The following is a 15,275-nucleotide window of genomic DNA, read 5'->3' as shown; positions in this document are numbered from 1 at the left end:
TAGCCTGTAAGCCATTTTAGCAGGTTGCCTACCACACTGATAGTGTCAATCTGCGTCCTATGGGGATTTAGAGTTACTGGTCAATATGGTACCATATTTCAACTATGGAACATGGGCAAAATTCAAGCCCAGGGCATTGTGATGAATGTTCTTTGATTTGGGGAAACCTCAATCAGAGTCCTACACATAACAAATTTATGATGTGAAAGGCACACAAAATTGTGGCTCATTCAGCATAACAATAGAAGTGAATGGTGCATCAAAGGAAACCTCAACTAATATTATACGAGGTGTTTCTCCACAGTGGGGACTAAAGAATTAGTTACAAAAACAAGTTGTCAAACAATATGTGATTGAAAACCAATGCCTATGATGACGTAAATAATGTTGACATGGATCAGCGCATCAGGACATGGATCAGCGCACCAGGCCATGGTTCTCCTCCCTACCGAAAGAAAAACAGGTGTCAAATACTCTCTCAAAGAGCGAGCATTACCTGAAGGGATTTTAAATATATATATTTTGATTCGGGATGTTTCCATCATACAAACAACAAAAGGCAAAAGAAAAACAAACAAACAAAAACGACCCCACTAATACATAGCCTGAAACATTGACTCGCAAGTTCAAAAGATAAATTAAAAAACAGAAAATCTAAACCAAACTCCCCATGCCCCTTTTGTGTTCAATGGCAACAAGTTCCTGAAAGTGCATGATAAACAAACCCCTTCAATTGTAGAACCTGGGGGCATAGGGTGGAGAAACTGACCAATATCCCACCTACGACTAATCAGCGAGGGGAAGGCTAAAACATGTGCCATGCAACCGCCTCCAACTCCGGCCAGTTTGACACCCCGAAAACCGCCTCTGGGGGACCCAGTTCCAAGTCCCCGAGATGATATTAAAAACCTCCCTTCAATACTTTTCCAGCTTTGGGCAGGACCAAATTATGTGCACATAGGTCGCAGGGCCCCTCTCACACCGCTGTAGATATGCTCCACCCCCTCAAAGAGCGGGCTCATCCTCACTTTTGTGAGGTGTGACCTTTATGTGACCTTCAATTGTATAAGCCCCAACCTCGCACACCACCTCGCACTACAAACCTTCTTCCATTACTTTCCACATCTCTCCCTCCAATTTGGCCTTAATGCCCTCCATGGATACCCCATCCTCCTTTAAAATCTTCCCATAGTTCACCCACACCACCCCCTTCTCCAACTCCCCTGCCGACAATACCTCCTCAAACAGCGAGGGGTCTGGCGCTATCGGGAAGGTCGGAAACTCCTTCCTCGCAAAGTCTTGGACTCGCAGGTACCTGAACCCTTCCTCCTGCCCCAACCCATACATCTTCTCCCATCTCTAAAACCTCGCATCCAGCCTCCCCGGCTCGAACATATGATTCCCCCTAATCGACATCCCCCATGATCCAGCCCGCAGCTTAAAAGGCTGTCTAAAATGCCTCCAGATCTTCATCATTGCCACCCCCACTGTATTCCCTGAATACTTGCCCAGGGCCATCGGTCGCGGTGCCATTGCCAGCGCCCTGACCTCCTGCATGAGCCCTCTTCCACCTCGACTCACTGGAATTCCCTCCCTCGACCCAAGCTTGCACCTTCTCTGTGTTCGCCACCCAGTAATAATATAATGAATTTGGGCAGACCCCCCCCCCCCCCCCCCCACCCACCCTTGTCACCCTCTCTGCAGGACCGCCTTCCTAACCCTGGCTACCTTCCACCCCACACAAATAAATGAGGTGACCACCTTGTCCACATCCTTGAAAACAGACTTGTGTAGGAGGACCAGCAGGCACTGAAATAAGAACAGAAATCACGGTAGCACATTAATTTTAACTGTCTGCACCCAGCCCGCCAACGTCAGAGGGAGGTTGTCCCAACTTGCCAAATCGGCCATCACCCTCCCCACCAAACTAGTAAAATTATACCTACGGAACCCCCTTCAATCATACGCCACCTGCACCCCCAATACCTGAAGTGGTTGGCATTCTACGAAATTGGCGCACCCCCCCCCCCCCCCCCCCCCCCCCCAGCCCCAACTCCTGGATGGGACAGCATAAAATATTCACTCTTCTCTAGGTTTAATCTTATACCCAGAGAATGACCAGAATCTTTGGAGAAACCCTATTATATTCCTCACCGACATGCGTGGCTCTGAGATATCCAGCAGTAAATGGTCCGCATACAAGGATACCCTATGTTCCCTTCCGCCCCCCTCACTACCCCTTTCCACAACCCCAAACTCCTTAGAGCGATGGCCAATAGCTCCATCGCTAATACAAACAGCAGGGAGTACATAGGACAGAGCAAAGTAGCCTGAACTCATTTTGTTCGTGCAAACACTCGCCATCGGTTCCCAAGAGAAGCCGTACCCTGCCGTGAACCTCAGCCCAATCCCAAATCTCTCCAGGACCGCCATCAAGCACCCCCAACTCTACCCAGTTGAACGCCTTCTCCGCATCTAGCGCCACCACCACCTCTGGCTCCTCATCGGTCAGTCATGATCACATTTAAAATCTTCTACCATTCGTAAACGCCCACCTTCCCTTCACAAACCCTGTTTGATCCTCGCCCATCACCTTCAGGAGTCACACCTCCAACCTTGCCACCAGCACCTTGGCCAATAACATGGCATCCACACTTAATAAGGTTATTGGCCTATGTGATCCACACTCCTGGGTCCTTGTCCTTTTGTAACAGCAGAGAAATCGAAGCCTGTCCGAATGTTTGTGGTAATATCCCCCTACCTATCATCTCCTCAAACATTCCCACTATCAGTGGCACCAAATTGTCCTTAAACTTCTCATAATACTCCATTGGGAACCCGCCCTGCCATGCCGCCTTCCCTTACTGCATCCTCGCAATTGCCTCATTTACCTCCTGTTCCCTCACCGGCCCCTCCAGCCCAGCCCTCTCTTCCTCCCCCAACCTTGGATACTCCAAACTGTCTAGAAACTCCCTAATCTCTCGCTCCTCTCCCAGCGGCTCCGACCTATACAACTTCTCATAAAAGTAATCAAAAACTTGATTAATCTGCTCCGGAGCCATCACCAATTTCTCATTCATATCCTGCACCTGGACTATGCTCCTCGCCGCCACCTCCCTCCGGAGTTGGCCAAACACCATACTTCTCCCCATATTCAGAAACTGCTCCCGTCACCTGTCTCAGTTGGGGCACCGTCTTCCCTGTAGACAACCAGTCAATCTTTGCCTGTAGCTCCTTCCTCTTGTCCAGAAGGGTCAGGTCCGCATCCCCCGCCTACCTCCTGTCCTCCTCCAACATCCCCTCTATCAACTTTTGGTACTCCTCCCTTTCCAACTTCGTCTCTCCCCTAGCTAGTGCCTTCAGGACCTCCCACACCACCACCTGCGAAACTTCACCTGTAAAACTGATTCCAGCATATTCCTCAATCACCTTCCCAATCTTATCACAAAAACTTCAGCCCCCCCAACAACCCCACATCCATCCCTACTATCGAACACAGACTGGAGTACCTGACTCACCCAGCCCTTCCTGAGCCTCACCTGATCCTTCACCCTCAGCTGGGTGTCCTGCTGCATCGCCACATCAACCTTTAGGCCAGGGGTGGGCAAACTTTTCCGTGCAAGGGCCACATTCAGAAATTCACAATTCACAAAGGGCTGCATAGTATATTAAGTAAAATAATTACTTCACCCGGTTATGATTCTGAGCGCCTCATATAGAACATAGAACAGTACAGCACAGAACAGGCCCTTCGGCCCTCGACGTTGTGCCGAGCAATGATCATCCTACTCAAGTCAACGTATCCACCCTATAACAGTAAGTAACCCAACAGCCCCCCCCATTAACCTTAAAAAAAATTTAAAAAAAAAAAGAAAATTAAAAAACAAAATTTTTTTTTTTTTTTTTAAATGACTTGGTGGGCCGCAGAAATACCTTTGGCGGGCCGCATGCGGCCCGCGGGCCGTAGTTTGCCCACCCCTGCTTTAGGCTCTTCAAGTGCGTAAATACCCTCGACCTCTTCACCGATTCTCACAATCCCCTCACAATACATGTTACCATTCTACCGGGGGTGTCTCACCAACCCCCCCCCTCCCCCCGCCCCTCCTACCCACCATCCTCAAAGCTCCGCGTCCTGCCAATCATCCCAACCCCACCCCACCTGTCCCTTTGTTGCAATCGAACCCCTCCCTGCCTCTAAGAATTCCCTCATCCACTTCGTCTTGAAAACACCTCTCCCAGTAACGATCCCCTCCCCCCCCACCTTTCACACTTCACAGGCCCCTTAAAACCTGTTCGACCAGGCCCCAATCACCTATATTATTATTAAGGGACATTGGGTTTTTCTATGCATTTAGTCAATACTGAATAGTAAAGCCTGTGTTTAAAACAGGTTCGGTTATACAATGAAATGAAATGAAAATCGCTTATTGTCACGAGTAGGCTTCAATGAAGTTACTGTGAAAAGCCCCTAGTCGCCACATTCCGGCACCTGTTCGGGAAGGCTGTTACGGGAATCGAACCGTGCTGCTGGCCTGCTTGGTCTGCTTTCAAAGCCAGCGATTTAGCCCTGTGCTAAACAGCCAAACACAAGATAAGTTGTGTTGGAAGAAAAATTAACTTCAACAGACTGAACATTCAGTGAACCAGGACTTATACTTTTCCACACAACTTCAATAGGCTAGCATGTCACAAAACTAACAAACCCTGGAGATCAACTACTCCAATTCTCGCTTGTTTATTTCTAAAGGCAACACTATACCGTCAGATAGTTATATCCAGGTTAAAATTAATAACCATGTTTGCCCAAAAGCACAATAATTTTATAAACACAGAGTACACAGGCTAGAAATAAGAAAATAATGGAGATTGAATCAGTCCACAGGGGTTTAAATATACTTTTCCAATCACATTTATTGCATAATTTGAGAAACAGCAGGACTTATGGATGATATGCACTATCATGTGTTTCCCAACAGTATGCTTGTATGCAAGACAATTTTCCTGCCCCATTGTAAGAGCTTAGTGAACATTTAAAGTTCTGAAATTAAAATTTTTAGGACAACTTCTGCACAATTTTCTGGGTCTTCAAAGATAGTATCCATTAGCAAGCCCAAACATCCTATAAAGGGGAAATTGTATGGCATACCATTAAACAATTCAAACTGACTATCATGCAATTAAACTCATCACAGTCTGGGTTTCAGTTCAGCCTACGTTCCAGAGATGAAAGAACATCACCATATTAACCACTACAACCAAATCCCCTGAAGACCAGGTGTGACGCTCTCAATGGGGTACTGTAGGCAATTTGCTAGAACGGCTCGCCCCAGGCTAGTCGAGGGCAACAATGGAACTGATTACAAAGACCAGTTTTGCTGTCAGTTGTCAAGTAAAAGGATTTAGCATAGTTCTACTGAACAGCACAACTAACTACCTGTTTGCTGAGGAAATTTATGTTCCTGTATTTTTACTCAGTCTCTCCAGCTCAGAAGGAGGATAACGTAAACTATGATGTCTCATTCCTAATCCTCTTTAAAAAAAATTAAAATGTTGAATTAAAAAAAACTTTGCTTTTTCTTTCTGCCTCTTTGCTCTCTAATTATTCAATCTTTCTTTCCGTCTCCTTAATTATTTTCCTGCACCCGATTTTCCCCACTCCGACCAATAATCCATCAAAAACCTTTTAAGCAGTTGATCCTCAGATGATCTACCATAAGTAGAATTATGAAGATTCCCACCAGATATCAAGTGCAATTTCAGTGAAACATTTGTCATAAAGGTCCCTGATTGTTTACCCCAGCCAATACCATAAAAGGGTACAAGATATGAAAGGATGGGAAGCAAGAAGCTGCTATTGTGTTGAGCGGATAAGATTACATAAAACACAAGGGCAATGGTCAACCATTTTACAATATTTTAAATCTAAAGATTAGATATTGCCTTCAATTGCTGTTCAAATATTTCCTGTTTATGCCATATAACCTTGTACTTTTGCACAGTTAATATTTTGCCAAGCTTCTTCTTCCCTCATGTTTCAAGTTAATTGTTCTATTCTCTAGAGGTCCCAAATACCAAGAGTAATTGACACATATCCAAATCTGTAACAACTTTGGTTTGAACTACTCACAAGATAGTCACCAAAAACAGTTATTAAAAATAGAGAGCACACACCTATCAGCATCTAAAAGCTGACAAGCTAATTCATCTTTCTACATTTTGGTCTAAAATATTAACTCTGTTTCTCCCCACAGATGCTGCCAGGCCTGCTGAGTTTATCCAGCATTTTCTGTTTTTATTTCAGATTTCCAGCATCTGCAGAATTTCTTTCTAATTACACTATACAGCACGAATGAACGGCACTAAGGGGTTCAGTGTGAAATACTAAATTGTTCCGCCTCATTTCAGGCGCTGAATTCCTATTTTGATTTCAGATTTCTTGCATGCGTAGTATGTCTTTATCTCTGAAAAAAAAACTTAATTTATCTCCTGCTTTAGGTATTTGCTTTGAAACATGGCTGTGATCAAGAACCATTTGCAAAATTGCACATAAGCTACATCTATTTCTTGGCACAAAACTCTAGCAATCATCCAATGCCTTTGGCTGGCTGACTCGAACCCGAGTTAAACTTTGTGCAAATGTGAACTCTGACAACATTCAATACAACCTCCAGCATTCCAGGCAAAGTGGAAGTGCAGGAGGGACTTCATTTTGATGGATTCATGCCGAATGATCTTAACATTCGGATTCAGTGTATTTTTTTGTAAAAGTGATAACAGTAGAAGCTGAGTCAATACTGCTTCCTAGGAAGGTCATGTATAATTGCAAGGTCCTGTCCATGGTCAATTCCAGTTTCATAACAATGTTCTCTAAAGCCTCTTGAGGTTTTACTAAAATACATAAAATGCTTAAGCTATACTTGTGGTTCAAAAAGCACTCAACCAGAGTATTTTCTTGTACAACTTATCACCTAATATAAACTAGAAGCCCAATTTATCTTTTCATAACAAATACTTTGTTTGGTATACAAATTACTGCAGCAATAAGAGGTGGACAGGTATTGAAGATGGCATATCTCAATACAAGAAGCACAGACTGACCCACAAAGAGCATACATGAATAATCCTGAGTACATTAACTCAGCACAGTCCTGACTGTTTGTCATAGTTGGCAAATTATTCACAAGGCACTCCCTCAAACTTTGTGCTCAACAATGTTTTAATTGATCTTATCTCGATCCAAAAATATTGCTGTAGTATTTTACTGGTCAAATGTGGGGCATTTGGGAAAGATCTTGATCAGTTATATCATAATTTGAAACTTTGCCCCATAAAAAGAACCTTGAATTGTTTACATTAATTTTCTGTTTGGCATTACTTCCCACATACATAATTCCCCAAAGTTGTGTAACTCAATGCAAGGAGAGACCATGCTTTTTTGCCTGAGCTTGTATCAGTAGAAGCAGAAGTTCACATTTTGCTTATAATTCACTCGAGGAATTTCAGATTGTATCTTCATGCTGTCTCCCATAAACTGAAAAACGCTGAACAATAAGATGAAACAACTTCCTTAGACCTTATTAGTGTTTACAACAACTTGCTTAAAAACATTTGCAATGCTGACTTGCAGATTCATATTACTATGTTAACATGTTTTCATGAATTAATAATGTGTCTGGCTCTCCTAATCAGTGAAATTGTAAAGTTGCTACTCAACATGGCAAGCATAGGAGAGGTGTGGGTTCAATTTATGGTCTTAATTCAGTCTGTCACTCTCAAGCACCCCTGGAATAGTGTGGAGGGAATGGAATTAGTCGGGGTTCTAGCTGCAGGTTGCTACTCTATTTACCTGCCAGAAGTGTGCGTGCATATGGACAACATGCACTCATATGGGCTGAAACTTACTGAAACATCTGGAGGCACTTCACAAAAGAGACCGACTCAGCCCAAAGAAGGAACAAGGAGAAGAGTTTGATGAACAGAGATTGGTTTGCAGAAGCTTTCTAAGGCAGGGTAGGCTATGGGAAACACGGGGAAGTTTGGACTGTTCCCCCATCCTCTGCCCGATTGAATGCTCTTCAGCCAGCACTCTACCCATCTTCCTGCCTCTGATCTAATTAAGTCCTGGAGAGAAGACTATTCCTGCCCCACTGCCAATTACTGGCCACTGGCCCCATTTGATTATCACTGGGAGGCACATCATGCAGGAAGGCCCAAAAAGCAAACATCTCAGTGTTGCTTGCTGATTTCAGGAACCTGGGGGGGGGGGGGGGGGGGCACCTCCCTTCAAACAAACTCAGTGCCTGATCAGAGTCGAAATGGTAAGCCGATAAGGTCTCCATCTCCACACATCATCTAGATTAGTTACCTCAAGTGCACCTCTGGGGAAGGCATTAAATTCTATCCTAATCTCAGACATCCTGCTCTGCCTACCCAGCAGCATTCAGAATATCGTAGCACCTCAATTGCCATCTGCTCTTTAAAGCTGACTTCCATATACACGGCATGGTTCAGATAAATAATAATAAAATAGTAAAGTGTCAGCCATGGTTCGGTGAATCACTCTCCAATAAGTCAGTGAGTCTAGAGTTCATGCTACACACCAGAGACTCAAAACAAAAATCCATGCCGATCAAACTCAGTATTGAGGAAGTGCTGCACTGTCAGAAATCTTTTGGAAGAGACATTAAACCAAGACCCCACTTGCCCACTCAAGTGGATGTTACAAATCATGTTGCATTATTTCAAAGAGGACCTGAGGACTATTCCCTGATATCATGGTCAATATTTCTTTCCTCAATCAACATAAGTGAAAGATCTGGCCGTGATCACATTGCTGCTCTGGAACCTTGCTGTGCACAAAATAGCTGCCTCATTGCCTACATTTCAACATAACTGCAATTGAATGAAATGAAAAAATGAAAATCGCTTATTGTCACAAGTAGGCTTCAAATGAAGTTACTGTGAAAAGCCCCTAGTCGCCACATTCCGGCGCCTGTTCGGGGAGGCTGGTACGGGAAAAGCACTTCAGTAGCAGTAAAGCAGTTTGGGATGCTTCAAGATTTGAACAGTGCTAGGTAGGTTTTGCTTACGATAAACCGGACTATCCATCGCTCATTTCACCTCAAACCTGCAATTCTCCTTTTTGTCATCAAATCCCTGCATGGCTTCACATTATGGTAGCACAGTAGTTATCACTATTGCTTCACAGCACCAGGGACCCAGGTTCAATTCCCGGCTTGGATCATTGTCTATATGGAGTCTGCACGTTCTCCCCGTGTCTGTGTGGGTTTCCTCTGGGTGCTCCGGTTTCCTCCCACAAGTCCCGAAAGATGTGCTTGTTAGGTGATTTGGACAATCTGAATTCCTACTCAGTGTACCCGAACAGGCGCCGGAATGTGGCGACTCGGGGATTTTTACAGTAACTTCATTGCAGTGTAAGCCTACTTGTGACACTAATAAAGATTATTGCTATATTATCCTACTCCTACAACCTCTATCCTGTATCATTTGGTCATCCAATTCTGGCGCCTGCGCATCCCACTGTTTCCATCTTACCACTGGTAGCAATATAAAAATTGTTTTTCTCGCCACAAATACTGAGTTTTATTTTATATTAAAGCAAAGTTTGTACTCTGTTAAAATGTTTTTAAACATGGCTGCAGAGTAATCTATAAAGTAGTGAGCGTGCTCGACTGCCCTACAGTCATATATGCCTAAACCTACATAACCCTGGCCACTGAGAAACTGGAGGGTGATGTACCATCACACAACCTTTCAGCAGAACCATTGGCCCAAATCCTCCAAGAGTGGCAAATATGGCATGCCGGCGCTCTGCATTCCTGGCCGTGCCTTCTGAATCCAACTTCTCCAGAAATGTGGAGTGTACCTGCAATAGAACCATTTCTTTGGAGCAATGGACCATTGAGGAAGACAAGCCACACATCCCTTTTATGGCACGAGCTACTGTATTCTGGTAAGTAAAGAACTTAATTGCTCTAACACTTCTTTGGAAATCTACAGAGAGAAGATAAGGGAGTGGGATGAGCATAATACAAATGCAGAACAAAAGACTATTTAGAACAACAGATAGCACAAGTCATTACCGTCTAGTACAGGTTACTCTCCTGCACAAGCAACAACTTAGTTCATTAGCAGTATCAAAACATTGTTCCACGTGTCAATTTACCCAGCATTAAGTAGCACTGCCTATTAAATTCACACAGGGGATTAGCACCAAAAGCAGTCAACCTTGAAACCCATTCAAAACACAACTAAAATGTTGAATGACATTCAAAAGTTGAACCATCTTGTAAAATATGCTTTGCACAATTTAAACGGAAAGAGTCAAAACTGCAATTCACTCACAGCCCAAACTAAAAGGTTCAACTGAAAAACAGAAATAGTTCAAGAATTCATGCCACACAAACTTTCCCTGCAAGTTTTCTGCAGCCTTTTCCTAGAAATATATAAGCAGCATATTTCCCCTTTTGCTATTAGTATGGGGCAGGTAGTTGGGGGTGGGGGAGTTCATAACACTGGGCAAGACCTTCAAACTGAAGTGAAGATAGTCTTCTAATGGTTCAGTTTATAAAGACGATGTGTCACTGACCCATACAGACCATAGGTTCCAGGTTTGATTCCAGATATGTACTGAGTTCACTGACCAAAGAGCAAAAATTAAATTCAGTGTGTGCCCATGTTATCGGAGGGTCATTAGTCAGTAGTTAGTCAGCATGCAAGTTCAATAAGGATGAAACTGAACACAGCTCGCCTTGGTAAAATGATTTTCTAACAACGACATACACAGGCATGAGGACTAAATATTTCTTAACTGATTCATCATACCACATTTTTAACGTAATAAATGAAGTGACTAAATATAATAACTCCCTGCTCGACTTTGTAATAGACCTGTGTTAATGATGTGATTCAGTCTGGGAAGTAACATGGGGAGTGAAATTCTCATCCACCAAGATACAGTAATTAAGAATGGTTCAGTGATCAAAAGTTATTTTGACTGCAAGTAGTCAGTCAGACATCTCCTCCAAAATAGCTCCCAAATGATGTCATTGGGAGCCAAATTGACATGCAAAGCTGAATCGCATCTCAACTAGAGTTCTCAGATTTTCAGGGGCAAAATCTTTGCAACGCTATATAACGAAGCAGTTTATGTATCTGGTACTTTAGTCCACATCACAAGAGGGCAACATTTTAGTTGCTCTCTCCCACTTTCACATTGGCAGTGGGCAATTGGTCAATAGCCTTTGCTGGGGTAAGTGAAGTGAGTCCAACCCTCAATCACTGGCGGCATTCTCCTACTGTTATTTTAACTTGGATTCCAGGAGTTCATCATCCATAAACCAGCTCCTGACGTTTACACTGTTAAATCTGCTTTCCATAGCCTGGCAGTACACTCTTAGGTAAGACTGGGTCTAATAGCCTGCTGCTGGGCTACAAAAAACAAGTTTTACACCAGGAGTCAGCACCTGGATAACAGGCTGCCTAAACCAAAGTTAATTTAGAACAGTAAAGAAAGAAATGATTCCATATTTCTCAGAAACATCTCAAAGCACTTAGCATACAAGCTATCTTGAAGTGCAATTACTATTATGTTACTATTACTATTATGGCAATGCCATTTTTTGACTTTATAATATAGATTGACTATACAGACAAAGGCCTACCAAAATACTACACTGAAGGACAATGTACTAGTTTGTTGAAGAAATCTTTCTCCGAGCCGCATAACACAAAGGCACACAGCAAAATGTGACTGCCAGAATGAATACAATCAACCATTTGTGGTGCAATATAATTAATAGTTAAGACATAAGAAAATAAGAGTTAACTGGGATTGTGCCTTGACACAGTGATAATCACAAAATGTTGAATCCTCACCCTTCCATTGTTCAGAATGTAAGCGGACACTATCTTCAAATAATCACCTGATCTTGGGGTTCAGTTCCAAGACTACCACCTATAAACCATTTCCAGAGAATCATACAACGCACAATGCTGCCATTCGGACAATGTGCCTATGCTGATTCTGTGAAATGGATACCATTTAGTCCTATTTTCCTGGCTTTCTCTATAGTCCTGTCAGTATTTTCTTAAGTATATATCCAATTCCATTTTGAAAGTTATCTGCTTCCACTAATCTTTCAGGTCAAGAGATCATGAAAACTCTGGGTTATAAAAAAAAAAGTTTGGAATTGCAATTCACCAAGACACTCATTCATATATGAGAGAGAGAAAAAGAGTATGTGCACGTACTTTACTAAAGTGGAAAGGATAGCCCATAACAAAAAAAATTGGAAGTTGAGGGAGAATAAACCAGAAACATATCCCCATGTCACTACCCATTATCACTACATTAAAGGGGCAATTGAGAAAGTAGCCAGCTGCCATAAAATTAAATATAATCGCAGTAAGTTACCTATTGCGATACAATGTTCTACATTATGTTGCAACATACCTCTATACAGGTAATTTTCAATGAATGAAACAGAAAGCAACACTTGACAAGTATAAGTTTTTATAACACCTGAACACCCCAGATAAAGTTAGCATCGCCAGTGCCACACACATCCATCCAGTCAGGACAGAAGTTTCAGTCCACCCAGAAGTAAATGAGCAGGTACTCCCAGGAACCTTCCTGTCCATCCCCACCCAGAACCACACACGAGTATGGCCTCAATCGGGACCTTGGATTCATGTCGCATTACATTCACCCCACACCACCTGGCCTGGGCTTGCGAAATCCTACCAACTGTCCTGGCTTGAGACAATTCACACCTCTGACCTGATTAGCCCTCTCTCCAGTTGCTCCATTTGGACCTGTAAAGACTTAATTACCTGCAAAGACTCACATTCAAAGTATCCTCTTGCATTTTTGACTTTGTCTATATACATGTTTCTGGAACCTACTTCTTCAGTCACCTGAGGAAGGAGCAGTGCTCCGAAAGCTAGTGATTCGAAACAAACCTGTTGGACTTTAACCTGGTGTTGTAAGACTTCTTACAGTGCTCACCCCAGTCCAATGCTGGTATTTCCACATCACCCCAGATAAAGTTAGCATCACCAGTGCTACACGAGACCATCCAGTCAGGACAGAAGTTTCAGTCCACCCAGGGGTAAATGAGCAGGTACTCCCAGGCAACCGTCCTGTCCATCCACACCCAGAACCGGTCCACTTATTGTGGGTTTTCTCTTGTTTTTCTAACTGAAACACGAGCGTGTTTGTGAGGACAAACTGTACTTGGTCCAACATAAACATCCCCAAAATCCTTTTCCCTTTCTTTAAATTCTCCCATTCAGTTCCCTTCTTCTCCAAATCTCTCCCCCCGCCCTGCAGTGTGAGTTGTGTGTGTGTGTGTGTGTCTCCTATCCCCTCAGCCTCTCTTACCTCAGTTTCAGGTTTGCCATGAATTCAGACATGTTGACTGTATCCAGGAGGACAAAGTCTGCCTTCCCGAACTCCAGGCTTTCCTGCTCCGCCATGGTTCCCCGTGTCTCTCTGGACCGGCAGAGAGAGAAAGAAGGAGAAAAAGACTTTCTTTATCCGAAACTGCGACTCTTGCTTCTTCTTCTCCTCCTCCGCCTCAAACTTTTCCCACAGGTTTCCTCCAAATCCTGCAGTGATCTGTTTTCTTCCACCCTCTTCTCGCTCAGTGCAATGATGATCGTTGTGTCGGCAGAGTTTCTGTCCGGGTTACTCGAGTATTTTCCCTTCTCTCCACTGGCACCTCCTTCCTCTCTCTCTCTCTCTCTCTCCAGCTACTGCTGCTAACTCTCCGCAGCCGCACCTCACCTGGGCGAGACTGTCAGCGCGGGCGCGCTCCCGACCCCTAAGCGCGCCACCTGGAGGGGGAGGAGCGCGCATGCGGGGACAGTCAGGACTGGGCGCGCGCCATCGTGCGGCTGGTGGGCGGGGCTTATTTCCCTCGTGAACCCGCCCCCTGCACCTTTCCCTCAGGTAAGGCAGTCCTGAGAGCCAGTGATCATAGAACTGCACAAAAGGTTACAGCACAGAAGGAGGCCATTTGGCCCATCTTGTCCATGTTGGCCCGAGGACACCCAGGTGTCCTTCCTAATGCCACCTTCCTACACCCGGCCCACAGCCCTGTAGCTTAGAGCACTTAAGGTGCAGGTCCAGGTACTTTTTAAAAGAGTTTAGGGTCTCTGCCTCCACCAACAACCCGGGTAGTAAATTCCAGAAACTCATTACCCTCTGTGCAAAAAAATTTTTCCTCATTATCCTCTACACCTTCTGCCTCTTACCTTGAATCCATGTCCCCTGGTTCTAGAATTCTCAACCAAGAGAAATAAATAATTTTATCCTGTCCACTCTATCTTTTCCCCTCATAATCTTGTACACCTCAATTAAATCACCCCTCAGCCTTCTTTTTTCCAAAGAAAATAACCCCAACCTAACTAATCTCTCCTCTTAGCTACTAGTGATGTAAGGACTGGGTTTCACTGAGTGACAATTGTGTTCAATAACAACAACAACTTGCATTTATGTAGCACCTTCAACGTGATCAAACCCACTCCCTCCCTTCCCAGGCATTTTTACAGAAGCTTTATAAAACATAATGCAACAGTGGTTGGCACTGGTGCCTCACTGAGCCAGGGATCTTGGTTCAATTCAGGCCTTTGGTGACTTTGTGGAGTTTGCACCTTCTCCCCATGCCTGGGTGGGTTTCCTCCGGATGTTCTGGTTTCATCATACAGTCCAAATATGTGAAAATTAGGTGGATTAGTCATGCTAAGTTGCCCCTTAGTGTCCAAAGGTTAGGTGGGGTTACAGGGATAAGGCGCGGGTGTGGGTCTAGGTCGGGTACTCATTCAGAGGGTCAGTGCAGACTTGATGGGCTGAACAGCCTCTTTCTGTACAGTAGGGATACTCTGATTTCAACCACATTATGAGTAGTTTGCATTGGTCTTCTGGTCTCCAGATTGCCTGGGACCAAATGTACCTGGCAAGATGTGTGCTACAGGACGCCTGAGAAGTCCTAATGCAAGGAAGCCATGCGCATTGCCCAGTCAGTTTCAATTTCCAAAGGGCAATTCCCCAGTATCCAGAATGCTCTAAAAAGTCTCTGTTGGTCGTTCTGGGTGAGTGTGCTTAACACTCAATTTGGCTCTGTTTCTTTATTTAGCTCTGGAGTCGCCAGGTATCGTTAAGATACCGCCACAAGTTCAAGGTGAAGTTCAAAGCAATAAAACCATACACCAATTAGTAAGTTCAAACAACTGAGTTTATTATAATACAA

The 15,275-nt window shown here is 44.0% G+C and overlaps 1 protein-coding gene across 3 annotated transcripts in view; it reads right to left on the bottom strand.

Annotated features, from left to right (window-relative positions):
- myo1d (myosin 1D) overlaps positions 1-13,826 on the bottom strand; it is a 711,487-nt gene extending 697,661 nt beyond the window's left edge. For all 3 annotated transcript variants that reach the window (XM_038778976.1, XM_038778977.1, XM_038778978.1), the window contains exon 1: positions 13,406-13,826. In XM_038778976.1, the coding sequence (XP_038634904.1) occupies positions 13,406-13,500 (95 nt within the window). In that variant the 5' untranslated portion in view covers positions 13,501-13,826. The remainder of the gene's footprint in view (positions 1-13,405) is intronic.
- Positions 13,827-15,275: the final 1,449 nt, after the last annotated feature.

This window comes from Scyliorhinus canicula, chromosome 19 (genome assembly GCF_902713615.1).
Source record: "Scyliorhinus canicula chromosome 19, sScyCan1.1, whole genome shotgun sequence".
NCBI lineage: Eukaryota > Metazoa > Chordata > Chondrichthyes > Carcharhiniformes > Scyliorhinidae > Scyliorhinus > Scyliorhinus canicula.
This window is presented reverse-complemented; position numbering and strand designations above follow the sequence as displayed.